We start from the raw sequence: 9,829 nt of genomic DNA, 5'->3' as shown, positions 1-9,829 counted from the left end.
TCATTTGGATACCCTCTAATGGCTTCATATTTTTCTTATATTGCAGTGCCCCCCAATGCCGCAGGTGAGGCCACCCCAGGGCAGAGCAGAGCGGGACAATCCCCTCCCTGGCCCGGCTGGTGATGCTGGGCCTGATGTCCCCAGGACAGGGTTGGCCCTCCTGGCTGCCAGGGCACTGCTGACTCAGGGCCAACTGGCCATGGACCAGGACCCCCAGGGCCCTTTCCCGCAGCTCTGAATCCCCAGGAAGGGCCCCACGTGCCCACACCTAGGCAGCAAAACAAGACAGCTACTCTCAACCTACTGCTTTATTCAATAATTGCTGGTCCTACACAAGTACAAACACAACATGGCCCAAAAGGCTACAAAGTTATACAAAACAAAACAAAACAAAAAAGTCTGTATAGTATTGGCTGTACAACAGGTGGTAAATTCTTTGCCTTTCCCTGTGTGAACCCCAGATAATCCAGCCAGCACTGTGACCTTGAGCCTCCCTCTCTGACTTGCAGTTTCCAGGAGGTTGGCGCTCAGTCGCTCATTTGGGATTTGTAAAAGCAGAAGCACTCACACTGTTTTACTGGGGGTTGTGTAACAAGTTTTTATCAACACCCTCAAAGAAAAAGTGAAAGAAATCAATTAACGGGGCAGCTACTGAACAGTTCTTAGGATTTCAGCTTCTTCTCTAAAGTGTCATGTTCAGTGGGCTGGACTATTGCTTCTGTGGTGATCCCCTGGTATAAGTGTTACAGAAGAGCTCACTCTGCAGAAACTAATCATCATGGGGCACTGCAATAAAACAACAACTCTGCATTTAAAGTCTTGGGCAGGTCTGGACTCCAGCTACCCTGAAAAATCTTGTGCTGGCACCTAGAGATCAAAATAAATGCTCCCCTGGCTTACTCACTGGGGTTCTGAAACAGCTCAAGATTTACATGCTGATCTGTACAGCATGCTAAGCATTTACAATCACCAAGCAGCAGCCTGCTAACTGGAGAAAGAGGGGCTGAAACATCTTTCCTTCCCTCTACCTGGAAAAGATGTTTTTGCAGCCTTTAAAATCAAAGCCATTTTTAAATAATTTCTATTCAATGCCAGGAACCCCAGTAGCAAAGGTTACTGGCCAGGAACTGGTGCTCTCTCCTCTTAGGTTGCCTTCACTGCCACCTTACCTCTCTCACTCCTCCTCACCCAGACACGTTATAAAAAAAATGTACAATATATAGTCTGATGGGATTTAAGTTAAAAAATAAAAAGCTGTCCAGTCCTTTTGCTTTATCGGGAGGAGTTGGAGCTGGAGCGGCTGCGATGGCGCCTTCGCCCGGGAGATCTGGATCGGGATCGCCGGCGGACGGGGGATCTGCGCCGTGGAGACCGGGACCTGGCAGGGCAGGAGGAGGAGGAAGAAGAAGCTTTGTTAGCAGACAGCAACAGGTTTGAGTACTTGGTCAACTCTTTAAAAACACTTCCCAGCCTCCCTCCAAAATCCCTCACACCCCATGGGAAAAGAGATGGAGAGCTCCAGAGAGGAAAAGGGCAATTCAAACACTGACTACAAGCAGGAATATCCCAGCTATGCTACCTCTGCTTCAGGAACTGGAAAGAATGTTGAGTATCCAAACAACAGACAAGAAACTTATCTTCTTCCTCAAGGAAAATGAGCTCAAAGTCATTCTACATCAGATTCTCCTTCATCTGAAGTCAGCTTTGACTTCTGAAACAGTGATATTCAGGGGAAGGCTTATCCAAGCCCTTTTAAATTCCAGGGAAGTTCCTTAGAGGAAATTAACTCAAGAAATGGTTTGCCTTCAAGCTCTTCAGTACTACAATCAACCTGTATGGCCACTGCTATGACATCAGGGTTCCAGGCACAGAATATTAACAGAACTTTAACAGGACGGTAAAAGCTGGACTGGGGAAGAAAACAAAGGAGGAGGGAACAGCAAACCTGCACCTGGCAGACCTCAGCAGAAGGTGTGTTTAAAGGAGGACTAACAGGCTGTGGATCTTTTGTCAAGGTAACCAGTGCTCATTTTTAAACCTGTGGCTCAAAGCTGTTCAGCAATCAAGTTAGTACTGATACGAATTTAAGCAAATTTCTAAGACAGAGGAGCCCATGTAAAGACTCAGAACAACTTATCTGAGCACAATCAGGCAGCCCTGAGTCACACAATGGGCATGTGCATGTCAGGTCACAGTTTGGGGCCGGTGTACTCCACTCACCTGACACAGGACTGCTTTTTGGTCATGTGCCCATTAAGAAATAAGGGAGGGAGATACAAGGACTTCCAAAAAACAAGCAGCTGGTGCAGGCTGCCACAAGTGTCCTGCCAGCCAGAGTCCGTTCCCCTCAAACCCTTTATGCAGAAGGGGCTCCAGGGAACAGGGTGGGGAGCACCTGACCTTTCCCACAGGCTGCATCCGGGGTGCAGACCAGGGCAGGTCACCCCGGAGCTATGGAGGAGCTGGCAACTGCAATCCAGGTTCAACAGCTGCCCAAAAGTGTTCCTGTCACTTGGAGGGGAAAGTCAAGTCCAACAGGATTGTCCCCACGCCAAGAACTTCAGCAGTACCGTGCTGTTACACCGAGAAGGAAACACAAGCTGTGAGGCTCTCACCTTCTCCTCATGCGCGGGGGCGAGCGGCGCCACATTGGGGGCGGTGGCAGCATCCTGCGGGGGGGGCTGAAGCGCCGGGGGGGCGGCCGGGGCCGCGGGGCCAGCACGGCTGTGGCAGTGATCTCCTGCCCATCGATTTGGCCTTTGGGGGGAACACACAAACAGCCAGGAGTCAGTATTTTTCAACACCAAAATCTACACATCCATCACATTACTGCAACTCATGGCTTTGTCACAAGCGACTGAAGCGGGATCAGCCCACGGTGCCGCCTCCACACCCCACTCAGGGGCTACTCTGACTAAGTCCACACACACACTAGACTTCTTAATCTAATATCCTACCAAACTGCAGTTCAGATGTTAAGTTTCTGTGAAAATCTTTCCAGGTTAAAGAATCTTACCACTGTTTCAAAAAAAAAAATCAGTTTTAATAGTTCTGTGATGTTTTGGATCTCTCCTGAAACACACAAAAGCCATTTGGGCTGAAAGCTGACAGTATTTCAGATCAGTTCCCCCAAGACATCCCTATCACCTTTAACTCACTTTCAGATCAAATTCATCTACTCTGAAGATTTTTAGATGTCCCCAGGCTCCTTGCAAGATGATACCTACCTCCATCCATGTGTTTCAGGGCTTTCTCAGCATCATCTGGGTTCTCAAACTCCACATAAGCATAACCTTTGGAGAGGTGAGGGTTTAGCCTGTCAACTGGCATGTCAATCATTTTAATCTTTCCGTAAGTAGAGAAAATTTCCATGATGTGATCCTGCAAGGAAAGAGCAAGCTTTATGGACACAGGACATTCTCACTGGTCAGGTCTGGCTGCCACAGAGCAGTAAATCCACAGCACATCATTTTTTCAGCAGCCTGAACCTTTTACCCCTGAAGACCTTTAAACTGCCTTCTAGCAAAGACAACTCAAGCCAGCCCAGCTCTCTGTAGGTCCTTTATCAAGAACTGCCAGATATCATTAATGCCTCCAAGGTAATTTCAGCTGTTGTCCCAACTTCTATAGTCTTCTTTCTAATAAAGCCGGATATAAGGTCTGGGATACTGACAAAGCAGGCAGACCTCTTAAGCACACGGTCTCAGAAGCCTGCATGGTATTTGACTCACTAAAACCCTACTACAATTTTCCTCCCTAATCAATCTGGACATAAAGCGAGAACTTCCAACAGCAACACCTTGGCATCTCTCTAGCAACCAAAATGTCCTGAGAGCTTTGAAAAAGCCACTCACACCATGTTCTCACAGAAGAGCATGAATGCTTGATACCACAGGGGAACATGCCATTACCTTGGTCACGTTTCTAGTGAGCCTTCCAACATGCACCTTTGTGGGTCTGAGGGACGGGCTCCGCCTCTTTCGCTCCTTCTCATCTCTCTTGGGTGGCTTGGACCTGATTTGGGCAACAGAAAATATTCACAGTTTTCAGGGAACATGCAAGACAAAACCAAGAAGCCAGTCATTATCACGTGACTAAAAAGTACCATTTTTCTTGGAAGGGCACTTTTTTTCTGAGAAAGTTACAGGTTGGGGTGGTGGTGAGGCTGTTCCACTCAGAAACACCTCAAGACTTGCATTTTCATTTCTGCTTTTGCTTTAGAACCTTCTGGAATTTGAGAGCTTTTTTTTTTTTGCAACTTCTCAACTTCACGACAACTACGGTAACAAACAGGAAATTCAGCAAACACTTCTATGAAGTTGTGGCCATCGTTCAAGGATTTCCCAGTTGTTAACACAAAAAACATTCTTTGCCTCAACAGTTAAAGAGCCAAAATGAAGCCATAAACAGCACAGCACGCCACAACCAGTCAAATTAACAGATCCAATAATTTGTGTTTCTAGATCTTCTGTTCACTACAGAGGTCCAGAACTGTTAAAAAAACCCTGTTTAGGTAGCTACATATCACAACGCCTTTGCGGTTCAAAAAAAATACTGGAATGCAATTTTAATCTGTAAAAAAAAATCAGTATGCAGAAAACTTATATTTATGCTTCTTCCTGATCCTAAAGTCCATAAATTGAGTGGTACACTAAAAAACCCTAAGTGGTTTAAGTAGATTTTTATCTTACCCAAAAGAAGAATTTTACAGACATTAAGATAGTTTGATTCCCACATCAGCCTTACAGGAAAATGCTTCCTTTGGTCCCCTTCCCATTTTATTTGTTTATACATAAGAACATATACATATATAGATAGATATATATACGCACATACACACGTACATAAACATATATCCCAGATTTAGCCCTGACTTTTCTGTTAGTCTTGGCTGTAATTTACAGGAACTGAAGAGCTCTACTCTGATCTAGGTCCATACTACTGGGGAAACATTGAATAAGACTGCCTTTACAAAATATAATATTTAGAATCACTCCTTAATATGAGGTTTTTAATCTCTGTTCCTACAGGGCGTATGTCTGGATTGTAAGGAAATGGAGCACACCCATTCTAACAAAATTCAGATCTCTAAGTTATGGAGAAAGCAAATGGTCCTCAGAGAACAACCTGTTCTGATCACAATCTTGTATTCTGCATGGAAATTAAGCTGCCATCTGGCAACTCCTAGATGACAAATGAAACTCACTTGGAGCGGGAGCGTCTCCTGTTGTCATGTCTCCGTCGAGAGGGACTGGGAGACCCAGAGGAGCTGCTGGAACTGGAACTGCGTGAGGTGCTGGAGCTCCCTGAGCGGCTCGAGGCAGAAGAGGAGCTTGAGCCACTGCTAGAACCAGTGCTGGAACTGGACCCCGAACTGGAAGTTGAGCTGGAACGGGATCTGTTGAGAGGGGGAGAGGAATAAAATTAGTGGAATACCCAGACAAACAACGGCTGAAAAACTGATAACTACAGAGAGAGCGACTGTGAGTTAGAACAATGAAAACTGAGGGTCCACACCTCACAAAACAGCCAAAGAAATTCATACCTAAAATATAACCTTAAGTTAGACAAAACTGCACTGTGACTAACACGACACAAGCTTTCAACAGGCCCAAGACTACCAGAAATCAAGAAGCTGATTTCTGGAAACACTGTTATTTGTTCCTCCCCATAGAAAGTAACTACCTGGTGCTGCTGCTCCCACTGGAAGCGCTGCGTCTTTTGCGCGTCTTGTCCCGACCACGATCCTTCTCACCCGATTCCTTCGTGGCTGCTTTATCCTTGGAACGGTCCTTTGACTTCTCCTCAGACCTGTCCTTGCGCTTGGTTGGTGAGGGAGCCCTTCCACAACAAATTGCAGACAGCACTGCTTAATGCAGAAAAGCACAGACAACAAAAGCCCCACAAAGGACAGAACAACACAAACCACTGAACTTCCACCATAACTCAGGATCACGGTAACTGCAGAGTTAATTAGGCAAGTCCACAGATGGTTTAGCAAAAGGGAAATATTTTGCATTACAGAGCAGCTTTGAGGTAGACAGCCGTAACACACAGAAATTCACTCAGTAAGAGGTACATTTCCAATTCCTCGCCCTCACTGGGAGAGAGCCCAAGCACCCTATAATATCCCCAGTTTTGTTAAGCCTGGAAAATCCGGACAGCATGATAACCTAGTGCTAGATTTCTTATTATTTTCTTTTGAGTCCTAGCAAACTCTTCTTTTTCAATCCTGCTTACTCCTTTTCCCCTTTGGAGGCATCCAAAGCAGCACCGAATGGGCCCCACTTACCTCAAATCTCACTTTTAACTCCTCGGTTCTGAGAACCAATCCCTAATAAACCTCAAAGAACAGCCTAGTGACAAAAAGGCTCATAAACAAGAAATTACAGTTAGGCATATAACAGCAAACCTGCTTGCAACACACTGGGCATCCACTGCCTTCTCTAGAGTCCCGAGTTACACATTCTGTCCAATGTGTAGGAGCCACCCCTTGTGAAGGCTCGCATGGGCAATGAGTGCCTCACCTTACAGTCTGCACTCATGTTTAAAGGTATAATTTCAGATTCACAGAAGTACAAAACACCTTAATTATCCAACCAAAAAAGTGGTAGACAGAAGACATCCATTTTCTCTGCAAGGCACACAAGCAGCTCGTGCCTCTTGACACAGCCCTGGCTCCAGAGGAGCGAGCACCAGCTTTCTCCAAAGTGTTTGTGCCATGCAGCACATGTTTGCCAGGAAGGAAGGGCTGTTGAGAACAAACCCTCACTGAATTATGGCTGCTTCCAGCCTCAACAAACTGATCCCAAAGCTCTGTCACCCTTGAAAAGACCAGGTGAAGAGGTTGAGTTTGCTGCACTGCTGCCACAGCAGCTCTCACTTCAACTTCTCAGCAGAGTCTAAAGCGGATTCTGACCTCCCCTACCCCCAGCAGTTCCCTCTTTGCTCTAGATCCAAAAGGAGACAAATTCAACACCCCACTATTTAGCACTGAAATGCTAGACATTAGCTGAATTCCAGATGTTTCCCACATTTTAATAACCTCAACTTGTGTTAACTTGTGACACCCTCAACTACCAGTGAATGAAAGGTTCAGGGAATGAAGTGTGGGCACAAGCATGTGGGAGCTGCACAGTGGCACTGAACATGCAGTGCTGCAGGATGCTGGAAGCATCTCCATCTTCATAGGCATCACAGGCAAACTCAGTCAATAGGAAAAAAATCTTCCCAGTTCACAGCATCCAATTGTCTCGTTGCTTCTGCTAAGCGATTACTTTATTCTCTGGATTGCAATTAAGTTGATGGTTGGGAAGAGACGACTTCTGAACAGCCAAACTCGCTTTCCCGATTTTCAGCCTCACAGTTTTTCCTTAATACACCAACTCCAAAAAGCAACACAAATGAAGATTTGCACACCCAGCTCCCTGCAGACACCAGGAAACACCCATGGCTTTCTGCATGGAGACCAGGAAACCCACACACAGATGTGACAGTGTCAGGGCTTGCTGGGAGAGGAAATGTCTCCTCTCACACCAGCAGCAGGAAGAAACGGTCCATGGACTGTCCCACAGGTGCTGCAAAGGGGACTAAGTAAAACAAACCTGTGTATGTCACTCAGCTTTAGGACATTTCTATCCAGCTCTGTGCTCTAGTGCAAGGTGTGAGAGGGCTGCAGTTCAGGAGCTGAAAGCCACTGCATGAGACCAGTTGAGTCACTGGACAGTACAGAACAGAAAAGTTTCAGTTTCACAAGACCAGAAAACTTTACATTTTCCTTCCATAAAATCACAGAGTGGTTTCAGATGGCAGAGACCTTAAAGTTCATCTATTTCCACCCCTCTGCCTGTGGGCAGGGACACCTTCCACTACACCAGGTTGCTCCAAGCCCTGTCCAACCTGGCCTTAGACACTTCCAGGGATCCAGGGGCAGCCATAGCTTCTCTGAGCAGCCTGTGCCAGGGTCTCACCACCCTCACAGCCAAGAATTCCTTCCCAATATCCCATCCAATCCTGCCCGCTGGCAGTGGGAAGCCATTCCACCTTGTCCTGGCTCTCCAGGCCCTTGTCCAAGTCTCTTTCCATCTTTCTTGTAGGTTCATTTCAGGTACTGTAAAGGTGCAATTAGGTCATCCCAAAGCCCACTTTTTTTCTCCTAAATATCCCACAGCCAGGCTTGGGTTATCTCTGCCTACCCCCCAGCTCCTCCTGCACCCATAGACTCTCACAGCCATGATGTATCAGCTCAGCCATGCAAAACTACCTGTTATGTCTGACAGTCGGATTTGGTTTTACCCCTTCTGGGAGGAGGGAAGACAGAATGAAGACCAGCACGTTTGCTGTCACCCAGCCTGCTGCTGGAGCAGGGAATAGACTCAGAGAACCAATTAGGCTGGAAAAGACCCCTGAGATCATCAACTCCAACCTCTGAGATCATCAACTCTGACCTCTGACCCAACACCACCTTGTCACCCAGATCACAGTTTAAGTGCCATGTCCAGGGATGGTGACTCCACCACCTCCCTGGGCAGCCCCTTCCAATGTCTGATGACCCCTTCTGTTAAGTAATTCTTCCTCATGTCCAACCTAAACCTCCTCTGGAGCAGCTTAAGACTGTGTCCTCCTTTTCTTTTGCAGATTGCCTGGGAAAAGAGCCTGACTCCCACTTGGCTACACCATCCTTTCAGGTGACACTGAGGCACTGCTCCTCGGGACAGGCCTTACCAGGCAAATTAACCACATGGCTTTTAAACATTCAGCAAATGACAGGATTCAGAAAATGAAGCTGCATTTCAGCAGCCTCCAAACTAACCACTGTTTCCACTCCACCAAAATACAAACCCCTTTCTCAGGAACACCACTGGCCAAGCTCACTTCAGTTTGACACCTCAGCCTAACCCGTGGGCAGTCTCACCTATTCACTGGAAAATGTGGAAAGAATAAATCACAGAATTCACACAAGGCTGTACAACAACGCACTTCTAAGCAACGTGCTTCTTCCCTACCATCAAAAACCTCTCAATCCCTAACAAATCGCTGGCTTTGGAGCCTCCACCCCAAACCAGAATCTAAAAGCAACCCACACACAGCCCAAACGTCCATCTCACACCCCCCCCCTCTGCTTTAGAGTGTATCTGCACTCTCAGAGAGCAGCAGCTCTGTGGCCAAGGAAGCGAACTCGCTCCCTCTCGCACGGCTATAGGCGAGTCCTGCGCCGGCCGTTTGCTCCAGGCCCTCGTTTGCAAAACGGGGAAAGGGACTCCCGGTGCGAGGAGGGGCCCTGGTCGGCAGTTTTGGGCACCCCGTGACCGCTGGGCCCAGCAGCGCGGGTAGCCCCGCAGGCCATGCCGCCACAGCACCAGGGCCAGGAGCAGAGGGAGCAGCATACACCGAGCGCGGGGCCGGGTCAGTGCAGCGCTCGCCCCCCGCCCTGGGTCCCCCGGCCCGGCCGCAGGCCCAGCCCCGCCCCGCTCCTCCTTCCCCGCCCCGCTATCGCCTCCCGGGCGGTCCCGACGCGCTCCCCGCGGCCGGATGGCGGCGGATGGGACGGGACGGTACAGGACGGAACGGGACGGAACGGGGTGGGACGGGATGGGACGGGACGGGATGGGATGGGACGGGATGGGATGGGATGGGATGGGATGACCCCGCACTCACATCTCGGGACCGCCACCGCGATCGGCGCCGCGCGCGCGGGAACGAGCCGCGCGCAGTGATTACGTCACGGCAGGGGTGGGGCGGGGGCGCTTAAAGGGACAGGGAGGAATGGAGTGAGGGGAGGCTCGGGATCGGGATCGGGATCGGGATCGGGATCGGGATCGGGATCGGG

The 9,829-nt window shown here is 48.5% G+C and overlaps 1 protein-coding gene across 1 annotated transcript; it reads right to left on the bottom strand.

Annotated features, from left to right (window-relative positions):
* Positions 1–290: 290 nt before the first annotated feature.
* RNPS1 (RNA binding protein with serine rich domain 1) lies at positions 291–9,726 on the bottom strand. The gene is made up of 7 exons (XM_027693725.1): positions 9,658–9,726; positions 5,686–5,841; positions 5,207–5,398; positions 3,912–4,014; positions 3,228–3,381; positions 2,616–2,757; positions 291–1,378 (listed from the first exon to the last, which is right to left on the bottom strand). Coding segments are annotated over exons 1-7 (855 nt in total). The 5' UTR covers positions 9,660–9,726; the 3' UTR covers positions 291–1,272.
* Between the last annotated feature and the right edge of the window lie 103 nt (positions 9,727–9,829).

The sequence above is a fragment of the Neopelma chrysocephalum genome, unplaced genomic scaffold (genome assembly GCF_003984885.1).
Source record: "Neopelma chrysocephalum unplaced genomic scaffold, ASM398488v2 Primary Assembly neopelma1_93, whole genome shotgun sequence".
Classification (NCBI taxonomy): Eukaryota; Metazoa; Chordata; class Aves; order Passeriformes; family Pipridae; genus Neopelma; species Neopelma chrysocephalum.
This window is presented reverse-complemented; position numbering and strand designations above follow the sequence as displayed.

What these genes read in the sequence shown, in the direction of transcription:
- RNPS1 (XM_027693725.1), bottom strand. An exon ending in AGTGGGAGCAGCAGCACCAG is followed by an intron (nt 5,399 to 5,685) that starts GTAGTTACTTTC and finishes CCCTCTCAACAG; the next exon opens with ATCCCGTTCCAGCTCAACTT. An exon ending in TCACTAGAAACGTGACCAAG is followed by an intron (nt 3,382 to 3,911) that starts GTAATGGCATGT and finishes CTTTCCTTGCAG; the next exon opens with GATCACATCATGGAAATTTT.